Raw genomic sequence first — 26,056 nt, forward strand, 5'->3', positions numbered from 1 at the left:
GGATATCTTCTCGAGGGTCAACAACAAGTCTACCTCGTTGTAGGTACGATAGAATGTGAGTATGAAGAGAGAATAAAAAGAAAAATGATAAAAGTAATAAGACACCTGCTGTAATCTCTAGTCCAAGGGCAAGAGGAGTGACGGGGATTGAGTCTGCTAACCACGACATGACGGGAATGCGATAAGAAAAATCGATTCCTCACACTTACCTTGAACCACCTCATTGTTCAATATCCCCCCCCCTAACTGCTCCACAACTCCTTTCACCTTCAAATGACCCACCCGACTACTTGCGCAAAAAATGCTAGCCAACATCCTGGCAAAGTTTTGCTGGAACTGCAATGCAAAAGGTGTACAAAGGCTGAGATCACAGCAGCAAAGAAGAAAGAAGAACTTACATTGGAGCAAGTTGAACAAGGGGTGCGAGCAGGACTTGCAGCGGTGGCAGCAATTGAAGATAAGCAGGTGCTTGAGGATGGGGAGGCTTCATTGACAATGCCCCCACCCTCTCAGTGCCGCTTAGTTCATCGCATGAGTAGCATGAGGACTGTACCTGATAGCGAGGAAGAGAGAGGAAAATCAGTTACAGCCAGTGAGGATGGAGATGCTGTAGCAGACCTCTATGATGATGAACCATCCCAGCGTCAAGGAGTCATTGAGCCACAGGGACCGAACTACGTTGATATCAAATCTTCGTGGGTTCCAAATTATGACTACCTTGAGTCATCTCAGCCTCAGCACTATGGGCCATTTGAGCTTCAGGAAAACGAGATGGAGCTCAGGTCGACACCAGATGAACAATCCCAGGCTGCAGGTTCTGACTCAGATCATGCAGGTTTAGAACTTATGGATGAAAGAGAAACCGCCTTACCTTGCACCCAAAGAAGCAAGGTGATTGAAATTGATTCCAGCAACAAGGAAGGAAAGTGTCAAAGAAAAAAGTTGAAGGTAACTATGAGTGGGAGAACAGCTGTTACAGCGTTGCGAAAGCAGCCAGCTGCACCAGCTGCTCAAAGCAACATGGAGGTTGCGGCTATGAAACCAGTGGCGGCTCAAGTTGGTGGCCAAAAGCCATGTGCAAAAGTCAGTTTCTTCCTGAAGCTTATCACCGCAATCACTGATCACTATTACCACCGCAACAACAACATGCTCTACCTCACTGAAACCACACTGCTCTTCTACCGGAACTTAAGGCCTACAAAATCCATAGAGCCACCAAATTCCAAGCTCTCTGGCATCAAATCATGGTGTTCAAAGGTCATTATGTTGGAAAAGGAGTCTAAAAAAGGCCTACACGGCACCTCAAGTCTCAGTGAAAAAGGCTCTTCTGCGTCAAGCTTCTTCAATAAAACAACACGTAGTTCCTGTACCTCGGTGCCAGTGTCTGTGCAAAAAGGCCCCATTTCCAGAGACACACAGGATACAGAGGCAGCTTTGCAGTACCAAATGGGAGGTCTAGAGGACAAACTTGAGACAGACAAAAGAGATCATGCATTAGCAGGGAAAAAACGCGGATTAAGCTCAGTAAGTTTTTTTTTCCCATCTGTTTAACGCTGATAAACATTAGCAGGTTTCTTCTGTGAAAATTGAGAAGACAACCGATGTTTTCCCTGTAAAGCGTGCAAAGACCGAAACTATAGCAAAGACTAGGAATGCCAATTTACCTGAAGGCTGTCTTGAAGGTGGCCGCTGGCACAGCGTGTTTGTACCCACATATGAAAAATGGGCAGCATCTCAGAAAAATCCGTGGAGCATTGAGGACTCAAAGGCCATTCCAGCCATGCAAGCCATCTGGGATGTCATCTTCCCGGACATTCCATACACAATTACCCCCAATGGCCCCGTATATCGTATAGTAAGCTCTTGCCATTTCAATGACTTATATATTCACTCATTTTCCCTTATTTTAGCTTGGCCAACGGGTTTCTGAATGGCGTGGTAGCTTTGGTTCAGCAGCTGCTGTAATTGTTGAGCACTTCTTTGCATCTGACCCTGATTCTATGACACATACATCAACCGCCAATTGTTTTCTCAAAGCATGATTGAAGACTTTGCTTTTCTCTACGAAGATGTAGGGGACAGCGCTTCAGTGAGTCTGATCTCAAATTGTTTTGAAATTTTCCCCATAACTGATGGAAATGTAGGAACACCAAGAATTGTTTCGCTCAACATTCATCTTACAGATGTTTGCATCACACCTTAATTCTATATCCGGTGCTGTGGAGGTCAAAGCATTGAGAGCAGCTGGTGTTCCAGTGAATTCATCTGACGTTCAGAAGTTCCCTCCTGTAGGGGCTCTGGCCTTGTCTGCTGCCGCTGTAAGTAATATATGCACTCTTTGGCACTTTGATAATCTTTTATTTTATTTTAGGTCGAGCATATTTTCACAATGTGGGCAAAAAAACAAATCATGTGGGATGAAAACTCAGAGGGCGGTAATGGTACCGCAAATGAGGGGAAGGCATCTTCGAAGGTGCTTATAAAGCCCATCCCCAAGCTGAATAAATCAACCGGGAAGGAGACCGCTAGTCATGCGTTATTCTCTGATACTAACTGGGGACAAGTGACCCGCTATTATTGCTTGTCCATTCAGAAACTCAAACAGGACTCTATTGAAGACATTGTACAAAAAGCCAAAGTGTTTGCGAGGATTCCTAAAAGTGCAGTGTCCTCTTCTGTGGACAATGACTCTGAAGATCCTTGTGCTTGCCTTGTTGATGTCTAAGGTTACATTCCTCATTCTCATTTCTCGTCACTGATGGCTGATATTGCAATTACAATCACAGATATCAGTGTGCTGCTGCTAGGATCTGATGGTCCATATGCAATTAAGCTGATGATTAGCAACTCTCCCCAACGCATCCATTATACATTTCTGTCCACTAATGATTGTTTTCTGAGTCGTTACATGCCGCTATATGCTCATTTGGACTGGATTGTTTCATTTTTTTCCCCTGCTTTACTCTTACTTGTTTTTTGATTATCTTGCTATGCTTAGTTACTATGCCTTGAAATTGTCTTATAATGAACTGTTTTTGTGCTTTGTCTCTCCTTGAAGTGCCTTATAAGTGTTTTAACAGTCCTTTAATGGATTTCCAAGTCATCTTAAGGCCTTGTCAAGACAGCCATAAGCTTGAATCCAGACGGTTATAAGCTCAAATCTAGATGGCCATAAGCTCAAATCCAGAGCAGCAACCTCCTTGGTTGATCTTGAAGGAGGGCTTTGTACTTGGAAAATATTGTGTCTTAAGTCGTCTTAAATGGCAATTAAGCTCAATTAAGATCAAAAAAGTAAGCTCGACTTTTACTGATGTAGTTTAAGGTGATCTCTAATAAATGTAATGTAACAACCAAGAGTTAGTTACTCTGGCGCACACAGAAACACACTATAAGGAAGATGATGAGGGAGTGGTTACCCTTTAGGCTGCAGAGAGTTAGTTGGTTAACAACAGGAGGACTCGCTGAGGAGTCTCCTGGATTTATTGGGGTATATATACTACTACAGGGTTATTTGTACATATGTACTATACAGTTGATAGCGACAGTGGCTGATGATGTCATGGGGCCTAGCCCGCATGGCCAGCTCCACTGTGTGAGAGAATTGTGTCTATAATAAAAAAAAAGGCAACGCGGCGCGAGAAAGAGGAGTTTGGAAAAAAGGGGAAGTGCCGTGTGGCACCATGTGTGAAAGCTAAAGTAAAGGTTTAAAGCAGAGAAATAAAAGTAAAGGGAAGGTCCGAAAATTGTGTTATTGTAACACTACCCCCCTTCTAAGGCTCGACTTCCAGGCGAGACCAAATACCGGAGGTAGTGGTAAAATTTTCGGGCATAGGTTGAAAAAGAGAATTAAAAAGATTTGAATCCATGCCTCTAAGCTTCCTAGGAGCTGAGGGATTCTTAGAATAAAATTCGTGAACAGCGTTGCGGGAATTGTCCAGATGGGCTTCTGGTTCCCACGTTCTGTCCTTGTCTCCATAGCCCTTCCATAGGACTAGGAACTCTAATTTACCACGCTTCAAGCGTGCATCCACCACCCATTCGACTTCAAACTCTTCTTCACCTTCCTGGGTGACTACAACTGGTCCGGGCCGGTCTACACGCTGTCCCGGCAGCGGCCCTTTGTAGGGTTTCACACGGCTTATATTGACCGTGGGTACTACCCTCATCCGTTTTGGGAGTTCCAGCTCCACTGCGTTGGGTTTGACTTCCTTAATCTGGTAAGGGCCAATCCACTTTTCGGTCAGTTTTCTAGACTGCCGATCTTTTAATTTTAAGTGGTCGGTATCTAACCAGACCAGGTCGCCGACCTTGTAGTCAGGGGCCTTGGAGCGTCTACGCTCTGCCCTGTCTTTCATTTGCTCTGCAGTTTTAAATAGTGCCTTGCGCGTTTTGTCTAAGACAGCTTTCATGTCCTTGGCCATGTTCCCAGCAGCCTCGTTCTTGCTTTTACCAGGTTCTACACCCATTCTGGGGAGGTATGATCTAGTAACCTCAAATGGTGCCTTTCCTGTAGCCGACGACTGTTTGATATTATAAGAGAACTGGGCTATCTTTAGCCACTTGGCCCAATCTGTCTGTCTGTCATTAATAAATATCCGGAGATATTGTTTCAACTCCTGGTGGAGTCTCTCCGTTTGTCCATCAGTTTGCGGATGGAACACCGTTGATAATTTAGGTTTGATGCCCAGCATCTTGCATAATTCTTCTGTAAATTCGCTAGTGAATTGAGGTCCCCTATCGGAGATCACCGTTTCTGGTAACCCATAGATAGACCATACAAAATCTTTAAATAAATCTGCCGTACCCGCGGCGGTAATGGTTTTATTGGTAGGTATGAATACTACTTCTTTGGAGAAGCGATCGACTACCACTATTACTGAATTGTACCCATTTGACTCGGGCAGATCTGTTGTGAAATCAACCAATATATCCTGCCAGGGACCAGTTGGTATCAGATTTGGCATAAGTTTACCGGCCGGCGGTTGATGAGAATTTTTTGCCATGGCACATCTCAGACAGGATTTTACATATCCCTGTACGTCTTTGACCATGCCAGGCCACATGTAGTTTCTGGAGATCAACTCCATTGTTCGTTGCCACCCAGGGTGCCCAGCCACTGGAGTGTCGTGATGTCTATCTATTGCCTTGATCCTTGCGGACTCAGGCACATAGATTTTGTCTTTAAAATGGAAGAGCCCGTCTTCCCATAAATAGTTTTCATTGCCGTCAAGGTGCGCCTTCTCTTCTGAGGAGATGTCTTTCTTGAAGACTTCCAGAAGATCGGAATCCTGCCCGATTCTAACATTGGCCAGGCTTATGAATTAATTTATAATTAAACCTTGACAAGTATACCGCGTAGTGGGCCTGTCTTCGGTTCAAGTCTCGGGCCGTCATAAAATATTCCAGATTCTTATGATCAGTCCAAATTTCAAATTGGTGCCTAGCACCTTCTAAGTAGTGCTGCCAGTGCTCTAAAGCTCTAATGATGGCCAGCATCTCTTTATCATATATTTGATAGTTGCGCTCTGTAGGCGACAAACTATGCGATAAATAGGCACAAGGCCTCCAAAGATCGTCAGGGCATTTAATTGACAAAACAGCCCCAGTAGCAAAATCAGAAGAGTCGGTTTCTAGCCGGAACTCTTTGTCTAATTCTGGAAATGCTAATATGGGCGCCATTGTAAACGCCTGTTTAAGCTTATTAAAAGCTTCTTGTTCTTTGGCGCCCCAGTGCCAAACAATGTCCTTTTTAGTGAGATCGTTCAACGGTCTTGTGATTTTTGTGAAGTTTTTGATAAACCTTTGGTAGAAATTGCCTAAGCCAAGGAAGGCCCTAACTCCTTTGACGCAAGTAGGTTCTGGCCACTCCAAAATAGCTTGAACTTTCTCAGGATCCATCCTGATTCCGTTCTGGCCTATGATCATACTGAGGAAGTCTACTTCCTTCACTTTAAAATTACATTTTTTGGGTTTGACGAATAGGTGCCGTTCCTGTAAACGTCGAAGGACTTCTTGCACGATCCTGTCATGCTCAGTCTCATCGTCTGACTTTGTAGATTATTAATAAATTGTCGTTGTAGATGACGACACAGTTTTCCATATCCGCAAAGATCTCGTTCATCATGCTCTGGAAGGTCGCCGGTGAATTGGTCAACCCAAAAAACATAATGAGGGGTTCAAAGGATCCTCGGTGGCACGTGAACGCGGCCTTCCAAGCATCTGTTTCTTTGATTTGTACGTTATTGTACCCCCATCTGAGATCCATCTTTGTCAAGATCTTGGCACCAGCCAATTTGTCTACTAGCTGACTGATCAAAGGTAGCGGATACACATTTTTAACTGTGTGCTCATTCACGTAACGATAGTCTATAATCATACGCTTCTTACCATCCTTTTTAGGAATGAAGAACACTGGGGACGTCATAAGGCTTTTGGAAGGTCTGATGTAACCCTTCCTAAGCTGTTCATCTATGAAACTTGAGACCTCATCTCTTTCTGGAGCAGAGAGTGGTATCATGTGTCCTTTTCTCGGTTTGAAGGTGTCCTTCAAATCTATAGCATGGTCCCAAGGCTTAGCCTCTGGGAAGCGCTCTGATTTATGTTTTGAAAAGACTTTCCAGAAGTCATGGTACTCAGGAGGTACCAGCCTCTTAATCTCTTCTTCGGGTTTTACTTCATCATCGTCATCATCAATCTTTTCTAAAGATCTGAGCTCATAAACGTTTTCAGCGTTTATCTTCTCAAGACATTTGTTGTGACGGACATGATTCGGTTTACCCAAGTTTACACACTCCTGAGGGCAACATGACAATGTGACAACCCCTGTCTGCCAGTTGATCTCAGGATTGTGTTTAAATAGCCAGGTCCAGCCTAAGATTAAATTAATCTTCCCTAGTTGGGTAGCTTCGGCGGTGACTCGTTCTCTGTGTCCTTGGTATTCAACAACAAAAGAACATTTGTGCGTGATGCAGCCACCCGCGTTAAGCGTACCGTCAACATTATAGACGGGAATAGATACATCTAGTTTTACAAGGAGGAGTCCAATTTGCTCCGCCCAGACCTGATTGATGAAGATTCCGTTAGCGCCTGAATCAAGTAGTGCGCTGGTTGGGTGTACTATGCCCCGGGCAAGATTTTCCACACCAGCATCTAAACGGATCTCTTTTCGGAATAAATATGTGCACATCAACACACGCCTTGGGATTTTGGGAAAGGGTGGCTCCAATAAAGAAGAAGAGGTATCAAAATTTACATGTTTTTCTATTTTATTTTTACCAGAATCAAGCACCCTAGTGTTTGTCTCGCCAGGGCCACGCTCCAGAGGAGACGCCGGTGCAGCAGTAGTATCATAAATATTACAGTTACAATGTTTCATACAAGTACATACTTCAGATAATAAGTTTAGAAATTTATTTACAAATTGGGGAGCCATCCCCATCTTTCCTTTATTGCTTGTGCAACACCCCGGAGCAGGGGCCACCTTGTTGTGGTTTACTTCATTGTTCATAGGAGCGAAGGCACCCAAGTGACCTAAGCTCCGAACTCTTTTCCCTGAGCCTTCATTTCATTGACCTGTTGGTCATAGAAGAAAGCTCAGATTTCATCGTATGAACGACCGGCCAGAGTATTGAGCCGATTGTCCGGTTTTTCGATTTCTAATTGGTGCGCCTGGCGCCCTTGGTTATTTTGAGCAGTCTGCACTCCATTTGGACACTTTCGGGCTATGTGCGCCTCCTGCCCACAATTGTAGCAGGTGAATCTGCGCGTCTGTCCGCCTTGGACCGCACCGATATCCATAGGAGCACCTCGACCTGGTTGCAGCCCGAACGGCTGGAACCCGTGAGAGTGTTTATGTTGGTTTGATGACCCAGGGCGCCTCTGGGATTCGTTGTTTTTGGTGATGGACCCGCCACCTTGGTGCATTTGGTAAAGCTCCATGGCTCTACCGATTCGTCGTACTTCCTCAGCCGCCAGGGCCAAGTTCTCGTTTCTTGTATCCTGCAAGTAGATTTGTTCTGCAATGCAAGGGTTCACATTGCGCTCCAGCAGTTCTACTGCATGTTCATTACCAAGCCCTCCTTGGATGGAGAGGGCCAGGAAACGGGTAACATAGTCATCCGTCCTCATGTTTCCTTGTTTGAAGGAACGGATTTGCTGACGCGCCCAGTCACGCTCAGCTTGCAGTTTGAAATATTTTTCAATCTCTTTCTTGAGATCGTCCCAGGTTGGCCACACTCCCGCGGTGTAGCATTCCTGCAATCTTACTTGGGCGTATCGACCTGCCACAGGTCCTTTTAGTCGAGATAGCACCGCAGTGGCTACCTCAAAATCATCGGTGAACGCGTCCCAGTTTGCCTTGACCCAAATTTGGAGCTTGATCCACCACTCGGCGAATTGTGCTCTGTCTCCTTCGAAGGCGCCAGGGTCAGCAACGACTTCAACTTTCTTGTTGAATTTCTTCTCGACCAAGGGGGTTGCCGCAGGAGGGTTATTCTGCAGCTCAGCGAGTTGCGAGGTCAATGTTGCAATCTGCGTACGCATAGCGTGCAGCAGAGCATTCATATCTTGTTGCGACGACATGTCGACTTGTTCTCTTTGTAAAGTAATAAAAACGTAACTGGGGGTCCCCGCTTGCTATCTGCGGATCTACCTCTTCCCAGCTAAGTATCGGATCTCAATCTCCAACTACCCACACTATAGTATTTGAAAAGTATATAAAAAGTATTTGTAAGAAACCCTGGTCCAAATGGTTGTCAGGGGGTGGTCCGCTTGTTAAGCTGTCAACCCTTCTCCAACTGGCGGAGGCAAGTGCCCGGCCTGGTCAGAGGTATTTGAAGAAGAAGTTTTGTATGTTAATTCTAATCAACAGCGGTTCCACACCGACTGCTGAGCTAAGTACTCCCCTTAACGCTGGGGGCCGCATATCAAAGGTTTTGGTTCTTCTCCCAAAGCACTACAAGGCCGTCGCGAAGAGCGCACCTATCTGCTATGCGGGATATTCCCAACCAATAACCAAATCTCCTTCACCCTGGAGTCCGGGTGCCCAGTGGGACTTTTTTGCACAAACATGCGAGAGAGTAGAAAGAGCGAGTCCTAATGTAACAACCAAGAGTTAATTACTCTGGCGCACACAGAAACACACTATAAGGAAGATGATGAGGGAGTGGTTACCCTTTAGGCTGCAGAGAGTTAGTTGGTTAACAACAGGAGGACTCGCTGAGGAGTCTCCTGGATTTATTGGGGTATATATACTACTACAGGGTTATTTGTACATATGTACTATACAGTTGATAGCGACAGTGGCTGATGATGTCATGGGGCCTAGCCCGCATGGCCAGCTCCACTGTGTGAGAGAGTTGTGTCTATAATAAGAAGAAAGGCAACGCAGCGCGAGAAAGAGGAGTTTGGACAAAAGGGGAAGTGCCGCGTGGCACCATGTGTGAAAGCTAAAGTACAAGGTTTAAAGCGGAGAAATAAAAGTAAAGGGAAGGTCCGAAAATTGTGTTATCGTAACATGTAATGTAACATACCTCAGCCACTGCCTAAGAGGCTATAGAAACGACTGAGGTATTCCTATACTAAACCCCCTACTACTTATAGTCGGAAGTGCTGCTCGCTACAGTATAATGACTCCTAGGAGAACAATGTGACTCCATGTGTAGAAATTATATTACATAAGCAAACTTCGGAGCTTCGCCCGAAGATTTACTCTGTGATTATAACCGGCTTTTTGTGGCCACCATTGTTCTTTCACATGATATTTACATATGTTTGTTATATAAGAAGCATGTATTTACATTTTCACGGCATCCATTTGCCAAAGGAATCCTTCTCCCGCACCTGTTCCCGCGCCCTGAGGGACCAAATATCCAACACCATGAAGCAGCCATTATGCTCCACGGAGAACAATGGCTGCTTTAGCAGAGACTGGGTTTATCTGGTTTTGTCACATTGGTAGTCATGAAAGGAGAAGGCCCCATCAGGGAATTGTGGAATTCTGGCATTTTCAGTAATTACATTACAGTGATATGATGAGAGAGATGTCAAAGTGTATCACGCCAATGAATGCAGTACTCTGCACATTGTAAACATTGATGTGAACGACCTATGAGGGGATGCAGCATAACAAGACTAACACCATCACAGAGGGGTAGGCAGTGGCACAATCACATCACCTGGCAATAACTCAAAACAACTGGGTCCAGGTCTGCCCCAGAGGGCCATGTTATTTTGGACCTACAAAACTTTGTCAGAATAATGTATTTTTTTTGTTGACATACATATTTCCATTAATACTATCTTTTGTTTGGAAATATAAAAATATGTCAACAAAAATACACTATTCTGACAAAATTTTGTAGGTTCAAAAATACAATCAAATACTCTAACTACTTTCAAGCTTTTTCATCAATTTTGGGTGAGACAAAAGTTGGTTATGCTTGGTGTGTAAGGAAACAGCACCTCGTCCTCGTCCTCATTCTCGCTATTGCCATACTCAACTGTCGGTGCTTGCTTGCAAAATAGATTTGTTATGATCCATATTTATCGCATAATGTAATATATAGGAGATAGGAATGGTGTGGTCTACGATGGGATGTATCGTTGATACATTTTTAAAAGGGGCCTACAAAACTGGCTGGTGGGTGTTCTTTGTACCAGCCACCGCGATGCAAAGTGCTCTGACGACTTAACTGGGCTAGTTTCTCCGATGTCATATCCGGTGACCTTGCCACGATATGACATGGGAATGGGAGTGGATGGCTGTTTTCATAGTTGGACTGATTAAGAAAAGTGAAAGGTGAAAAAGAGTAAACCAAAACTGACGAGGTACTTCCAGATGTCCACTGTGGCTCAATCTTAATATCTTTTCCACATGTATCCTGTGCTTTCGTGAACCTGAATTCTGCTAATAACGACACGATGGCCGACCACAGAGACGCATCGGCCATATATCGGCCCACACAGATTCGTCTCCCGAACCCATACGCGAAGCTGACAGTATCATGGTTCAGCTTTCCTTCTGCGGTTAGAAACCTTTCTGGTTTGAATTCTGATGGATTTGGGTACTTGTGTTCGTTACGAGACATAGCCCTTGTTGAACGAATGGGTGTCAATAACTAAAAGAATTCTCATGGATATGTGTGCTCACCACGCGTTGGCGATTACTGTCGCTCCTGTCAATTGTGTCAGTCAAGAAGCCACAAACATTGAAATGTATATCAAACCCTTTGGTATACAGTATCCCTCGTAAACATCAGCACTTGTGGTAGCATGAGGAACACCTATTGAAAAAGTTGCGGGAAGCGTTTCAATGGAGGTTGAAGGTGCTAACCTAAAGGTGCAACAGGATGCCATCTCAGGGTTTCCCGGACAATAGCGTCTATGTATGGGAGAGAAGGTCGATCGCTGAAGTCAGGCAGCCTGTTTGTGCCTACAATAGAGTCAATTTCTAGCTGAGCTCGTTCTTGAACGCGTGGGTGAAGAACCATCGCGAGCAAAAAGACAAGTAATGTCGCAGAAGTCTGTTCAATGATATAGATGAGGATAAATTGAAAGATTCCATGTCACTAACCGTTTCTGAACCAGCTGACAGGAAAACCAATGTGGTATATGAGTGTTTGAACTAGAAAAAGGTTGCACGTTACTTACCACAGAATGCAGTAGCAGAAGTATCTTTAATTGCTGCTTCAAATTTACCTGTAGCATCCCTGTTCTTGAATCTTCTCAAGGAATCAGAAACCATGCAAGGCCCGACCGTCCGCAAATGCTAGCAATTCAGCATTACTAAATTATATACTCAAATTCTGAACATCAACGTACCATTTTTTCTTGTACAATCCGATATGCCGTTTCAAGCATATTTTGTGTGGACCGTCGGCAGCGAAAAGCATCATGCTTTACATTAGCACCAGGCAACCATAAAGGGAGTCGAAAGACTGATGGAGTTATGGGTCGCAAGATAGCATGAAGCATGAAGCCACTTACGAAATGGAAAGGCGTTAAGTATTGCAACTTTCCTAGGTGCAGTCGCTCCTACAGTCAAATCCACAGTTTGCTTTGCCATCATCACGAGCGGGTCGGTGCAAGACGTGACCTCATAGCCACAGACGGCAGACATTACGATAGCAGCAGCGTACCTGTATTAGACCATGTTCACCAAGGTGAAAAAAAGAAACGTTTCAGACTATCTAACTGACGTTTGAAAGTGATCGGCATAACTTTCAGGAGTTGATAAAAGCTGAAGCAAAAGTTGGCGTGCTTTGCGAAGCTGCATAGGGCGATAGTGCAAAGATGCATAGTTTCGAAAGGATTGTTGGAAGAGCCTTCTATGCATACGCCACAGGTCACCATAAGGAAGAAATACGGAACTGAATGATAGTCCAAATCTATCAATAACATGATCGAAATACTAAGAAGCTAATAACACGATGAACCAATAATTCACATACGGTTTGACTGTTGATATCACTGGTCTGTCTGAATAATTGTAGGCACGCTTCTCTAGAAGGTCTTTCGCAACTTTCTCTGAGTTGATGACAAAAATTTCCTGGCCCAGGACACGAGAATACACCAGATCACCTGAGGCAGTAGCTTGATTAATGCCAGTAATCTGAAACTATACTGATAGTCACAACCATACATCGCACCCCACTCCGCGTAACTGATCCAAGGTGCGTGTGCTTCAATATCGAGAAGATTTCCGAGAAAAGGAAGTGGACGCGGACCAGGAGGCAAGAGTTGCCTTGTTTTACGGGCTTTCTTCCAGAGCAAGTTGCCTACTTGCCCTGCAGTCAAGACAACAAAAAGCAAAGCTAAGGCGAAGGAACTCATGGATGGCATTGCTCCACGGTCGTAGTTGGTCCAAAACATGAGAAAGCGAACACGTTTTCGTCGTTATCATTGGGCGCCTTTAAAAATGTTGTGGCCGAGAACCCTGCCCGACCTTGTGCCCGACACCGAGTTCATTGTTGATGCGGCCAGCGTGAGAGTTTTGCTACTTTGGGATCGTGCTAGATACCTCTTTGTTTGGCTGCAGCGTCTGGATTCAACAACCTACCACAGGAAGAAACAACGTACTTATGATAACAAACTCTTTACGAAAATCATTCAAGACAGTGATGTTATTTCGAAAGAATTTCGCCGTATAGATACCATTCCTTTCAACGCGGAGGCTTTCCTTTGGTACTGCACTGGTGATGAGCAGTTTGCTTGATCGGCGCTATGGTCATTACGGGCATGATGTGAACAATGAACTAATCCTATAAATCTGCTTATAGATCATCTTACATGTACACTCGCAAATGGTGGACTCTCGCCGAGGTCACTGTAATACTTCAAACGCTACTGCCATATAAAACGGAGCTCTGGTTGAATTTGAATGGCCAGCATTCAGGTGAATCTACAAGTCTCTTGCCATCAGCCAAAAAAAATGGCCATCCCTATTACAAACATCCGTACCGTCTCAGCAGATGGTGTAGACATATTTTATCGCGAAGCGGGTGACCCAGCTGCGCCTACGGTGCTTCTCCTGCATGGCTACCCAGCTTCATCTTTTAGCTACCGGAACCTCATCATGGCTCTCGCACCCAAGTATCATGTTATTGTGAGGATATTTTTACAGCAACAGTTACTAAATATTCACTAGCCCTACGTTGTGAAAAGGCTCCCGATCTTCCTGGTTTCGGTTTCACCGTGGTACCCACCGAACGCAACTACGTGTACACATTTGCCAACTTCGCAAAGACCGTCGAGGCATTCACCGATGTCCTCAAGTTAACTCGGTACTCAATGTACGTATTTGACTATGGCGCGCCGACTGGCTTCAGGTATGTCCTCTAACCACCTAGTGGAGTATATAATAATCATATTTCACAGGTTGGCACTCTCTCGACCTGACGCAATCACAGCCATTATCACCCAGAATGGAAATGCGTTCGTCGAAGGGCTTGGTCCATTCTGGGATAACATTCGCCCATACTGGAAGAATCCGAATCCCGAGACGCGAGAGTCCACCAGGTGGTTGACTTCGTTCGGTGCGATTAAATGGCAGGTAAGAATTCTTTGTTGTTGTTTTTGGCCCGTACCTATTGTTGAAATACTCTTAACAGTACGACACGGGGGAAGCGAACCCTGCATCTATCCCTCCTGAGACTTACAATCTCGACGACCATCTCCTCTCCCGTCCGGGAAATGTTGACATACAGCTTGATTTGTTCCTCGATTACGCTACGAACATCGAGCTCTACCCCGCGTTCCATGAGTATTTGCGCAAATATCAACCACCCGTTCTCGCTATCTGGGGCGCCAACGATGAAGTATTCGTACCTGCCGGGGCTACCGCGTTCAAGAGGGTTTTACCTAATGCCCAAGTAGACTTTGTCGACGGCGGTCATTTCGCGTTAGAAAACCACTTAGAGGTGATTGCAACCAAAATGTTAGAGTTCTTGGAAAGGAGCGTCTGATCTTATCGTCGAAATATTGGAACGGCGCCACTGTATAGTGTAATATATCTTGTATGTACGATAAGCCCAAAGATTGGTTTATTGTTTTTATCGATGACTGTTACATCACGGAATCGAAGCTAACGAGCGCCTGAGAATTTGAAAGAATTTGAACGTCCTCAGTCTGATTATCTTTTCATCTTGAGCACTGCTTGGATGGAGGGTTTCTTATATATAAAGCTATAGGTGCTTGCTCGAGCCTGCGGTTATAGAAATCATGTCCCATACTCCGCCATCAAGCATGTCGTACACCAGATCAGGCTTTCCATTTCCATCGTCCCTTATCCCTCGCGTCCAGCCAGCGGACATACGCTATGCACGCAGTAGCCGCCATAAGTAGTGCACCATCGAACAGCACCACATCATTGTACCTCTTCTTCAGCTCCCCTACACTCAGCCCTGTTCCTCCCGTTGCACCAACCCTCGAATGGCTTCCTATCATAACCCCTGCGACAGGCGCTCCCAATAACGTTCCCATACCCCTGATGAAATAAATCATAGCGTTTGCCGCTGCGTAGTTTTGTACGCCAAAGACTTCTGTTAGAGTTGTGGGCAAGAGGGCATTGTAACCACCGGCGTAAATTCCGTAGAGGGTTACAAAGGCGAGAAACTGGGCCCGAGGTGCAGAGTACCAAAGGGCTAGGACGGATATGGCAGATAGGAGGGCCTGAAGAGGATATTTTTGGAACACACGAGAGTGATTAACTGAAGAATAGCGGAGAAAGATGATAGTAACGAGATACTCACACTTACAACCATGGTATTCTGTCTTCCCACTTTATCTGCCAACACACCCATTCCCACGCGAGAAACGCTATTTACAGCGTTAAAGAGCGCAAGTACGAGTGATGCTGTAGTTGAGGAGTAGTTGAGGACGGAGGTGCAGTATGTCGTCATGTAGTATGCCGGGACAAGATTGCCTGCAGCTTGGAGGAACGCACCAAGGGACTAAATGCGCGAATGAGACACTCGTGCAAGAGAGGAAGAGAAATTACTATATACCTGCCAGAAGAATGTCCCCCTCATTATCAGCCCTAATCCCCCTCCTCTAATCCCTCCCAAGCCCCCACTCCTCTCTCTGACTACTAGTGCTATTGGAATCCCAACAATGACGTTCCATATTCCAAGCACGCGCAATGTCCATCTCACCCCGACGCGCGCAATTAGTGCATGCGTTACGGGCGCAAAAACCAGCCCACCGAACCCCGAGCCAGAAAGGACGAGACCCATCGCAAAGCCTCTGTGTTGGTCGAAATACAGCGGTGTAAGAGACATCAAGGGAAAATAGTAGAACGAGGCGCCAATGCCATAGAGGAGCGCTTGTGTGAGGAAAAGGTGAACGAGCTTAACAAAGCGATTAAGTATAATGTCGCTTCACCATATAATATGGGACATACCTTTGTACTAAAACTTGCTAGGACTAATCCGAGGCTCATCAAGATCACACCAAAGAGAGTGATATGCCTGCCATTTCGATATTTTCTTAAACACGGGTTTACGAATATGCTGCCGGACCAGGTGAGTCCATAGCCAATCGTGCCTGCGAGAGAAACAAGCGCATCCTGACCTATGGCAGAAGGGATGTTGCTCCCTGGGGATGTATAGAATTCCTAGACCATTGGGAAAACGTTAGCGCGCAAGGAAGACAGAAGATTTTGTATAACTCACCTGAAAGATGCCGTACGTGGAGTTGATACCGATGATTTGGAATATCATGGTAAACCCTGCAAGAAGTAAAAGAGCTTGATACCGTCTCGTGGGGCGTGAATCTGTTACTGCATTAGGGGGTGCTTCAGCATCGGCATTGTCGTTGGCGCCATCTGAAGCTGTGATTTGAACTTGTTGTTCAGGTGAGTTGGCATGTGCGACCTGTTGTCCGCTTCCGCTCGTGTGACCATTGAGGCTTTGGGGTTGGAGCGTGGATAGATGATATGATTCTGCCATAGCCATATCTTGCTGATGTCGTCGAAAATAAAAATACACGGTACGGAAAATACATAAAGCTGGAAGAGTTTTGAGGTCACTTGACGAATGAGAGCTGATCTTTCTCAGATTTCAGCGCTTGACTGCCACGGTTGACATTGGTTATCCCGAGATCGTCCGAATTTTGATAATGACTCAGAGCTGAAAGATGAGACTTGTCAGCGGGATAACCGTGCCTTACAAGGATAATATTCATGCCCACCTCATTAGCTACAGATTCTGAGATACTTCCACTTGCTTTCCCTGGCAGTTGATCGTTCGAGTGCAGGTGTATTTTGGTTCGAAGCTCGACTTGGCCAGTGGCACAAAGTACTCATGTCATTACGTTATTATTATGGTTAGGGTTACTGGTATACTTACTTTACTGCAAATCCATTCAAACAGAATTATAGACCGGATTCGGGAGTAAAATCGGATGCAGCTTCAAGTTCACATGTTAGCCTCGAGCAGAGCCCATCGATCATCAGCGACTCTTTTTAGAACCATGTCCTCGAAAGCATACGTCGTCCCCATCGACCCCAAGAACCCTCCCAGCAACGTCGCTCCCGGTGTCAACCCCGCAAAACTCTGGTCTACTGTTCCGTCAGGAAAGACGCCTGCGAAAGTGGGAAAGTCTCATCTGTTCTTCGGAGACAATGTCGCCTCTCTTGCATCCCTTGGCGACAAATTTCCAGACAAGAAGGGCGACGAGAGGAGAGAGCTCATCAGGAAGGCCGTTGGAAGTGCCATCAAGGATGTAAAATCATTAGGTGAAGGTGTTACTGAAGCTGTCGTAGATTCGTCCTTAGACGCGCAAGCTGCTGGTACTTTTTTTATATTACCACTTTCCCTCGATACATGCTCACGAGATCGTAAACAGCTGTCGCAGCTCATCTCGCACTGTATAACTTTACTTTGAAGACTTCGCCCCCCTCGGCTTTTGATCCTCGTTCGAAAGCCCTGCAATCTGAAAAGATAAAAATCAACTCAATAACAGAGGTTGCTCCAGAAGCATGGAAACAAGGTGTTGTATACGCAAGAGCGCAAAATCTTGCTCGCACAGTAAGTGCTAGAAATACTACAAACCAGTGTCGGCCCCTCACATGTTTTTTGCATCGAAATTTAAAAGTTAATGGAATATCCCGCCAACATGATGACTCCGACGGTAAGTGAGCGCAGGGAGTGGCTTCCCAGGACTACTATCTTTTACACTTCCATGTACAGATCTTCACCGAGCGGATCAAAGCCGAGTTCGCTGGCATTCCTAATGTAGAAATCATAGTTCGTGACGAAGGTAAGACTGATTCATGATACTCCAACTCCGTCAGTTTCTTGAAAAATATATATCTCTTTAGCCTGGGCTGCCGAGAAGGGCATGGTGATTTTTCCATGCCATAAAGTTAATGAGCCTATAATGATTTACCTGGAATTTCAAGCATACATTCCTCTCGGTCGCCAAAGGAACATCAGAACCAGCAAAGTTATTGGAAATGTCAGTGACTGATATCAGCCCCGCACTTTTACTAACGTTTTTGTTATAGTCATTACAATGGAGCCTCCAAAGATGCTCAGCCACTAGCATTCGTAGGTAAAGGTATAACCTTCGATTCTGGAGGAATCAGTATAAAACCCCTTGCGGTAGGTCTCTTATTCGCTTTATAAGGATAGCGCTTGATCTGAACGTTTTCCAGGGGATGAAATTGATGCGTGGAGACATGGGTAAGGAGAAAAATCTACTACAGCATCACACCTTTTAACTCATACTCTTTTCAAAAATAGGTGGTGCTGCGGCTGTTGTTTCCTCAGCTTTGGCTATTGCACAATTGAAGCTTCCGTAAGATGGACCGTCTTTTTTGCCTTCAAAAGATTAATATTTAAGTCATGCTCCAGGATTAACCTTGTAGTTGTTACCCCTCTCACCGAGAATATGCCTGGACCTAGTGCCAATAAACCTGGTGACATGTAAGCTCATCTTTGATTCCTTGTGACATTTTATTCACTGATAGTCAGTGTTTATGCGATGAATGGCAAGTCTGTCGAAATTGACAACACAGATGCCGAAGGTCGCTTGGTATTATCTGGTGAGGAATAATTGTTTGGGTCACCATCGTCATACCTATCTCTCGCTGTAGATGCTCTCTACTACACAAGCACTGAGTTCAAGCCACACACGTTGATCGACGTCGCCACTCTCACTGGGTAGGTCATGAGACTATCAGTGTAAGTGAATTACTGAATTCCGTATAGTGCAATGGAAGTTGCCTTGGGAGAAGTATATTCTGGCGTATTCTCAGTCTGTCGCTGTTTTATACTTAACACAAATCAGTATGTTAACGATATCTATAGACTTCTGATTCACTCTGGAGTGAGCTCAATGTCGCGGGCGAGTCTGAATATGACCGCTTCTGGCGCATGCCGTTCGATGAGGACTTTGGGCCACAAATCTATTCATCCAATGCTGATCTCTGTAACGTAAGTCATGTCACACCTTCTGAATCTGTAGTATGTCATTTATACGTTTTCTTGTAGACTGGTGGCAAGCCGGCAGGATCTTGCACAGCTGCCCTGTTCCTGAAGGCCTTCGTGGAGGGCATCGAAGCAAAAGACGGGGGTGAGGCACCTTTGCGATGGGCGCATATTGATATAGCTGGTTCCATGGAGGTGGGCTACACATCTTTGATCTCGTCATCAGTCTTTTACATCGCATAACCTAGGCTACGAGGCCGACTCCTTATCTCGAGACTGGAATGACTGGGCGCCCCGTTCGGTGAGCGAAGACGTGTAAAGACTTTGTTGGTTGTCGTCGCTGATGACAATGATCGTCATTTAGGGCTCTCGTGGAGTTTGTGCGACGGCTTTCCCAGGCTTGACGTGCTTCTTTGACTTGGGAGGTCTCGAGTCGTCGAGATGGTTGCGGTTCAAATCTAGACATATAGAATGGACGTGACCGGGAATGGAGAAGGGAATAGACCTGCTTCCCTGTTTATACATGACACACATAGCAGGAACAATGCTAACCAAGTAGCCAAGATCAATGGCATATCTGAAAACTTGAATATCATTGTTAGGACAGCACTCTGTCGGTTTTAGGTCTGTTCTCTGTTCCGCACGCTGGTGAGTACTTGATCTTTTGTACACTGTGTTACCCCCGTCAGGCCTTTCTCGAAATAGCTGAACGCCGCTGGTAAGCAGTCGATTTAATATGCTGTGTATCCGGTAATTGTATCTACACCGGTTATCTGTTGTGCAACTGATCGATGGAAGAGCTATCCTAGGCGAGGCACATTGATCTAACAACCTGTCGCTGACGCCACAATATCTTCATGGTCAAGCGCTCAAGCACTGGCACTGATTCGTACATTCAGCTCTGTCAGTGTGTGAGATTCACGAGTGTCCTCAAACCCTGGATTCTCGAGTTGTCAGAAAACCCCCCCTCCCGGTTATGCTATGGTAACTTTCAAAGTATAGGACATGGCTGTTTTGTGATTGTCCCATATGAATGCAAGTGACTCTCATTGACTTCCTGCTGTATGTCATTTCCAATCAGTTGTCGCGAATAGCCAATCTGACTGCTGGTTTTCTACCTGTCTAGCGAAGAACTAGTACACTAATACCCATGCTTGAAACTAAATCCCACATTCGTGAACTCTTTTTTAATTCAGTTGACTCCAGTGGGCTGTCCGAGGTGCTCAGCATCATGATGGTAACCACTTACAAATGCAAATCTGCGTGTTGAGCTGCTCCTCAATTCCGAGTACAAACTTTGATCAAGAGTTATGGTCCTTATACCATGTCACTACATGATGATGGAATCACCAATAGCTGTGGAACAGTGATGCTCTGTCCGGGGATACAGATGAACCTTTGCAGTGCATCACCTATAAGTTCTCATTCTCTGGGACCTTGTGCGCCCATTTTTTCTTTTTCGCTTTTCTCCAGCTGCCCAGGTCAACTTACGCCCTCTCGTACACCTTGGCAAGATGACAGTGACATTGGGAAGTGGATTATCCAGGCCACCGCCTACGACTGACATAAAGGATACCTTCGGTGCTATGTTTGTGGGTTTTGTGTTTGCTACAGCGTGAGGCGTTCTTTTTCCCCCTTCTGCTCGACTGATTGCTCATTTCTTCGTGCACGACATGCAGACTCTTTGGTCTCACATGTCTACAAACGTACATGTATATTCACTCACACTCGACGGAGAACCACCTTTGGTTTAAGATTATGGTAAGTCGTGAACTTCTGTACTTTACTCCTTGGTTTTCATCAGTAGCGTGGTCTGTAAGTTTTGTGTGCTCTGGTTCGTCTATCATATTGCAAGACTTTAGATTTCGGTCTCACTGTCAGCTTGGACAGGTTTCTAGATGCGTTTCAAATCAGCCTTCTCACGCATGCTATATATTTCTATCTTGTGGAAAATTACTTCGAACTATTAGTACTTGAGAATATAGTATGGTCATTCAAGGTATGCTTCTTTTATGGGAACCTATCCGCCACTCTCTCACTTATCTCTGGCTTTCAGCTTCAGAGTATCGCCGGTGTGAGCTCATAAGCTTGAATGATACTTCCTGATATTGATGACATGATGTTAATGTTAGGTCATAATCATTTTTACAGTTCATGGGTCAGTTTTGTATTATCTTTTCTATGCTCGTGATTCAAATATCTGCATCAAATGTCATATGATGTTTTATAAAGTCTTTATTGTCATCGCATCTGGATCTGTGAGATATAAGTGTTTTTGTTTATCGCAATGGCTATTCTAATCATTCTTATCATTGTAGTGAGTAAAGTAAAACATCGTTTGCTTCCTGCAGCAGTGGTATGTTCATCTCTTTACCTCCCATTCCCTATCCCATAGTGATCGCTTGCTACTCCTTATAGACCGTCGTCAGCGTTGTTTGTATCGGTGCGTACTGGCCAGTTCTTTGTCTCGTTAGGTAACAGTTACTGAGATACTTTAACATGGTGGTTCTCATAGGCCTTAACTTCCGTAAGAATTTCATCATCGTTTGGAAGTAGATCATCTTTGACTGATGGCCATGTCGTTGTAATAGCACTATGCTATTACCTGTGAGTATTTCCCATCCTGAATACAACTTGAGAGAGGAAATGACAGCTATTGGCAGGTATCATGCTGCTCAGTGGTGGGAACTTGGCGCCGTTCAGGTAACGTGGAGGTTGTCTCAATGAATTTCATCTTCGAATTCGACTTATATGCATCATGAACAAATCCAGTGGTCAATATATGCCACGCTCAGTTCTTTGGCTTTCAACGATGTTGTAATTGCAATCTGCATGTGCTACCTTCTGGCAACTTCTCGGACTGGATTTCCAAGGTAACACCCTAAGTGCCCAGATCCCGTCACTCAATCTTACATCATTCAGAACAGACTCCAGGATCAAATTTATGATATCCTACGCTATAAGTACTGGAATAGTGACAAGGTAACTATTGTCAGTGTTCCTCATCTTGCTATCGTTTACCTGACAGATTCGTTATAAAGTATATTCTCAGTCTCGAGTATGATAGCAGTACGTTCCTGAGTCCTTGATTTGCTCTTTTCACTCCAACGTATATGAAAAAGCTTAGCTGATGACACCGGTTGATTCATTGCAGTATTCTACGAAGAGGTCTAGCTTCATTGACGTAGCACTGGAATTCATATTCATCAAACGTCGGTGTTTTCCCTGAAAATGTGCTTTATTTCTGTTATCTTCGTGCACTTCTTATAGTGTATGTCAACTCATTCATGGCCATGATGAATGCTCGTTATTTCCAAGGCAATAACTTGAATGCTACTGTCAGTGGGACCTTGGCTCGCTTGAGTGCTGTCCCTCGAGCGGGAACGAAAGGCCCAGACGAAGACAACTGTGGACGCCATATCATCACTCTCGGACACAATGGCGACTCTTTGGATACTGGCACAGGCACTGTGAGTCATAGTAATAACTATCTGACTGCTCTCTCATAATCTCATCTTCTCTGTAACCGATTCAGGATAACTATCACAAGCGTTTATCCATCGCTATTGGGTCGGATGAGCTTACTCTCGAGTTTACGGGCGAGAACGATCATGACGTATAGATCCTTACAGGAGCGATATATTAGAAAAAAACTAAACAAGGCTCCCTCTAACTTATAAGATATCCTGTATTGAAATTTGTTAGACTTTTATCATATTGCATATATAGAGTGTGGTGGTACTTATTTCAGCAAAACGATATTTTGTTCATTGCGACACACGATCCAGTTTGTGCGAATGCCAGTGCATATGTTGAAGTTCCGCCACGTGCACGATGCTGTGTGCCGTTTTCGACCGCCACCATCTTCTGATTCTTTCCACCACCGTGGCTGGCACCTGGTACATTCTGGCTGGTTCACATTCTTTCGTTTAAACAGCCATTGGATCATTACAATACGAATATCATCATCTGATTTGCCCTTCAAGGCTTTTCAATAGCAACCAGCCTCTGTCATACAGCACGAACGCATGCTAATGGGATGGTATTGTTGAATATAAGTCCACGCAGAGCATGCGCATTCACATTCCAGGAGCTGTTGTCTTACCTGCATGGATGTGAGATCTTGATGTATGAGGTCCCCGCCCCGTGTCAACTTGGCTTTTTACAACTCTTGATAGATACATCTTGATGCACGATATCTGGTGAGTCTCGCCTGGTTCAGTATACAACTACGGTACACGAATCATCAGTTTTCTAATCCTAGCCCGGTGGCTGGATCCGAGACCACCGACCAATGATCTATCTCAGTATAGCACTACTTCACTGCTAAGTCATTCCGCCAGAATACCATTGCACAGGACTTGTTCGTGTTCAATTCACAACAATCTTAGCTCAATGTGTCATACAAGCTTGAAGGGACGGCCTTTTAATGCGACTGAAAGTAGCTGTCTTTACCTCCTAAAGAACGGGTCATTCTGCATCATATCTATTAAATTTATATAGTATAGCAATTTCTGTCAGTTACCGTGAGTTCAGCTATCTCTGTTGTCCCTGATACTTAAACCTATGCAGCAGATTGATAACTGGTTGCAGATGGTGAGATGAATAATGGTCCAACCATCTGTCGAAACCAACGTCCGTGGATTAATTGGGAAGTTCTGGTGACAAAGTCACAAACTGCACCTAACATCGTCCAACTCTGATCAGCATCAACCATGATTGATACAGCCCAGCGGTTGCCGAGCCCTGAATTCCAGGACCTGAGACACGATGTTGCACTGCATTGGTTATAGTTGGATATAAGTTCTTGAGGATATCCTGAACTAGTGAATCCTTCTGGCAGCTGGCAGCTACGCAAGTTATTTGCCTCTCTCACCGACTTTCTCGAAAAAAGAATCTAAAAATCTCAACGATGTTGGAACCTGATTCCCAGTCTCAGATATCGCTTCACATACAGGACTCCTTTGGTGTTATGTATATTGGTCTATTAATCGCTACTGTGTGAGGAATCTTGTATCGTATTTCTTGTCGATTTCGCTAATGTCATGGCTTTCATAGTTTATTTGGCCTCACTTGTCTACAGACTTACGTGTATTTCCAGGCAAAGCGAACGAGCAGTTCCCTATGGTATAAGATAACAGTGCGCACGTAAATTGTTTTATACCAATTTCCCTCGGAGCTCATAGGTCTCATGATATCAAGTTTTGCTGGTTATGGTTTGTTTTTACAATCAATTACTGGATTTTGGTCTCATCTTGACTCTATGTAGGTTTCTGGATTTATTTCATCTCATACTTCTTGCACATGCGCTGTACTTCTACCTCGTGCAAAACTATTCCTCTTCAAGAGCACTTGGTACTATAGTATGGTCATTCAAAGTAAGTTCTTCCATTTTCAATGGGTTCAGGCCTTCATCACCCACCTTCCATCATAGCTGCAAATTGTCGTTGGCGTAAGTCCATGAGATTTTAATCACAGCGGGCTCGTGGTAACAGGATAGTTATCACAGGCTCTAGTCGTGTTTTCAGTTCATGCGTAAGCCATCTAGTCTTGTTCATCTTCATGACTTCAATTTTTGCACGATATATCAAGTCTTTATTGTCATCGTATCTGGGTCTGTGAGTTTCAGCTATTCCTTGCAATAGCTTTCTATGTAGGACTTAAACACTTCAATTTTAGTGAGTAGGGGAAAATACCAGTTTCTTCCTGCGGTAGTGGTATGTCTTCAAGCTTTGGTTCCTCACTTACTACCGCTAACGATCAGTGCTCAATTGGCATAGATTGTTATATCTATTGTCTGTTTCGGTATGTCCTTAGTGTTTCCTTGTTAGCTGCCGCTAACTTGGCGTTTCTAATAGGCCTTACCTGCTGTAAGCAATGTTTTGTGGCACAGTGGTGAAGTTCTCTTGGCTGATTGATACCTTGCCATGCCGGCCACTCAAACCAGTGCTTTGCTATTATATGTGAGCTTTTCGCGCCCAAGCGAATAATAATAGGATGTGATCGTCGTTCGCAGATACTATCTTCATGGGTGGTCATATACGCGCGATAATGAGGTAGAGTCGGGATGATCCTATTGGACCCTCTCTACGGCTCTTGTTAATGAACAATCACAGTGGATGATATATGTCGCGTGTGGCTCCTTAATCGTCGCTGATGTCATAATTACGGCTTCCATGTGCTATCTCCTAGCCAATGCCCGAACTGGATTTGAAAGGTAGCATTCTGAAATAGCTTTTCGTTCATCATTTTCTCTAACAGACCATCCAGCACGAACTCCAAGATTATCAGCCTAATCTCTTATACTGTGAGCACAGGGATTGTAACAAGGTGAGTTTTTTTTGTTATTTGGAGTCATATCTCACCCTTGTTGATCTGTTCGACCTATGTTAAAGCTTGTGTTCCATCGCGACTATAGCATCTGTATGTTCTATAATGCTTTACTATGCACGCACCTCATTAAACTAACAATTCTTGTTGGCGTCGTTGTGCGCTCATTCTAGTGGGCTGCAAATGATCAGAGCTTCGTCGGTGTGGCCATGGAATTCATACTGGTTAAACGTCAGTATTCTTGTGAATCAAGTAACAGTTTCTCCCTCGCTTAAACTTCTCTATTTCTACAGTATATATCAACTCGTTCATGACCATGATGAATGCTCGTTACTACCAAGGTGACAATGCCCCTGCATGTCCAGCTCCTGCTGGTATCAGGACTAAAAGCACTCGCATGGAATGCAAACACCAAATTAACTTTGGTCGCAAGGTCGAATATTTGAACAACGTGTCAAAAGAGGATGATAAATCTGTAGACCTGGTAAGTCACAAGTATCTGACTTATCTCGGACTATTTTATTTTACGCATTGTTGTCTGACCTCACCTACCTTTCGAATAGCCGGATCACGTCAATAGTCCCAAGCGTTTAACGGTCTCGATTGAATCAAGCGCGGATCAATTGACATTCGAACAACTAGAAGTTTAGAACTCCTCCCTTTCATTATAGATGGCAGACATGGTAGAAAAGTTGATTATCTCGATACGTGAAGTGGTATCTTTGATCATGAATACGCTGACAGCTGAAAGATAAATTTTGGGTTGAGCACTTGTATCGTCGTTCATGACACGTCTT

At 44.6% G+C, this 26,056-nt stretch overlaps 8 protein-coding genes across 8 annotated transcripts; 5 read left to right on the forward strand and 3 right to left on the reverse strand.

Moving 5' to 3' along the window:
* Positions 1 to 273: 273 nt before the first annotated feature.
* SERLADRAFT_411948 (uncharacterized protein) lies at positions 274 to 2,725 on the forward strand (the record flags this gene model as incomplete). The annotated part of the gene is made up of 6 exons (XM_007324220.1): positions 274 to 1,524; positions 1,571 to 1,855; positions 1,911 to 2,025; positions 2,070 to 2,089; positions 2,145 to 2,318; positions 2,372 to 2,725. The coding sequence occupies 6 exons, from the start codon at positions 274 to 276 to the stop codon at positions 2,723 to 2,725; spliced, it is 2,199 nt and encodes a 732-aa protein (XP_007324282.1).
* A 4,868-nt stretch (positions 2,726 to 7,593) lies between these two features.
* On the reverse strand, positions 7,594 to 8,580 carry SERLADRAFT_443596 (uncharacterized protein; the record flags this gene model as incomplete). The annotated part of the gene is made up of 1 exon (XM_007324221.1): positions 7,594 to 8,580. The coding sequence occupies one exon, from the start codon at positions 8,578 to 8,580 to the stop codon at positions 7,594 to 7,596; it is 987 nt and encodes a 328-aa protein (XP_007324283.1).
* A 1,915-nt stretch (positions 8,581 to 10,495) lies between these two features.
* SERLADRAFT_453964 (uncharacterized protein) lies at positions 10,496 to 12,863 on the reverse strand (the record flags this gene model as incomplete). The annotated part of the gene is made up of 13 exons (XM_007324222.1): positions 10,496 to 10,512; positions 10,685 to 10,761; positions 10,825 to 11,091; positions 11,150 to 11,174; positions 11,226 to 11,282; positions 11,333 to 11,522; positions 11,573 to 11,586; positions 11,650 to 11,767; positions 11,821 to 11,936; positions 11,986 to 12,137; positions 12,198 to 12,409; positions 12,470 to 12,579; positions 12,636 to 12,863. The coding sequence occupies 13 exons, from the start codon at positions 12,838 to 12,840 to the stop codon at positions 10,496 to 10,498; spliced, it is 1,560 nt and encodes a 519-aa protein (XP_007324284.1).
* Positions 12,864 to 13,050: 187 nt separating this feature from the next.
* Positions 13,051 to 14,543, forward strand: SERLADRAFT_480228 (uncharacterized protein; the record flags this gene model as incomplete). The annotated part of the gene is made up of 4 exons (XM_007324223.1): positions 13,051 to 13,603; positions 13,663 to 13,826; positions 13,876 to 14,050; positions 14,109 to 14,543. The coding sequence occupies 4 exons, from the start codon at positions 13,379 to 13,381 to the stop codon at positions 14,460 to 14,462; spliced, it is 918 nt and encodes a 305-aa protein (XP_007324285.1).
* On the reverse strand, positions 14,502 to 16,766 carry SERLADRAFT_358739 (uncharacterized protein; the record flags this gene model as incomplete). The annotated part of the gene is made up of 6 exons (XM_007324224.1): positions 14,502 to 15,168; positions 15,249 to 15,449; positions 15,504 to 15,845; positions 15,899 to 16,111; positions 16,170 to 16,625; positions 16,687 to 16,766. The coding sequence occupies 5 exons, from the start codon at positions 16,449 to 16,451 to the stop codon at positions 14,758 to 14,760; spliced, it is 1,449 nt and encodes a 482-aa protein (XP_007324286.1).
* Positions 16,767 to 16,968: 202 nt separating this feature from the next.
* On the forward strand, positions 16,969 to 19,542 carry SERLADRAFT_453968 (uncharacterized protein; the record flags this gene model as incomplete). The annotated part of the gene is made up of 17 exons (XM_007324225.1): positions 16,969 to 17,287; positions 17,344 to 17,525; positions 17,593 to 17,628; positions 17,688 to 17,757; positions 17,819 to 17,841; positions 17,900 to 17,955; positions 18,005 to 18,101; positions 18,155 to 18,182; positions 18,243 to 18,297; positions 18,354 to 18,425; positions 18,474 to 18,544; positions 18,596 to 18,662; positions 18,711 to 18,756; positions 18,810 to 18,935; positions 18,993 to 19,124; positions 19,178 to 19,230; positions 19,294 to 19,542. 17 exons carry the CDS (start codon positions 16,969 to 16,971, stop codon positions 19,331 to 19,333), a joined length of 1,473 nt encoding a protein of 490 aa, XP_007324287.1.
* A 2,674-nt stretch (positions 19,543 to 22,216) lies between these two features.
* SERLADRAFT_443601 (uncharacterized protein) lies at positions 22,217 to 22,551 on the forward strand (the record flags this gene model as incomplete). Its single annotated transcript, XM_007324226.1, has 2 exons — positions 22,217 to 22,399; positions 22,465 to 22,551. The coding sequence occupies 2 exons, from the start codon at positions 22,217 to 22,219 to the stop codon at positions 22,549 to 22,551; spliced, it is 270 nt and encodes an 89-aa protein (XP_007324288.1).
* A 1,653-nt stretch (positions 22,552 to 24,204) lies between these two features.
* SERLADRAFT_480235 (uncharacterized protein) lies at positions 24,205 to 25,990 on the forward strand (the record flags this gene model as incomplete). Its single annotated transcript, XM_007324227.1, has 14 exons — positions 24,205 to 24,307; positions 24,364 to 24,381; positions 24,439 to 24,464; positions 24,522 to 24,547; positions 24,609 to 24,646; positions 24,710 to 24,734; positions 24,788 to 24,799; positions 24,877 to 24,985; positions 25,046 to 25,146; positions 25,200 to 25,259; positions 25,325 to 25,352; positions 25,433 to 25,490; positions 25,553 to 25,743; positions 25,823 to 25,990. 6 exons carry the CDS (start codon positions 25,049 to 25,051, stop codon positions 25,907 to 25,909), a joined length of 522 nt encoding a protein of 173 aa, XP_007324289.1.
* Between the last annotated feature and the right edge of the window lie 66 nt (positions 25,991 to 26,056).

Source organism: Serpula lacrymans (assembly GCF_000218685.1).
Source record: "Serpula lacrymans var. lacrymans S7.9 unplaced genomic scaffold SERLAscaffold_18, whole genome shotgun sequence".
In the NCBI taxonomy this organism is placed as follows: Eukaryota; Fungi; Basidiomycota; class Agaricomycetes; order Boletales; family Serpulaceae; genus Serpula; species Serpula lacrymans.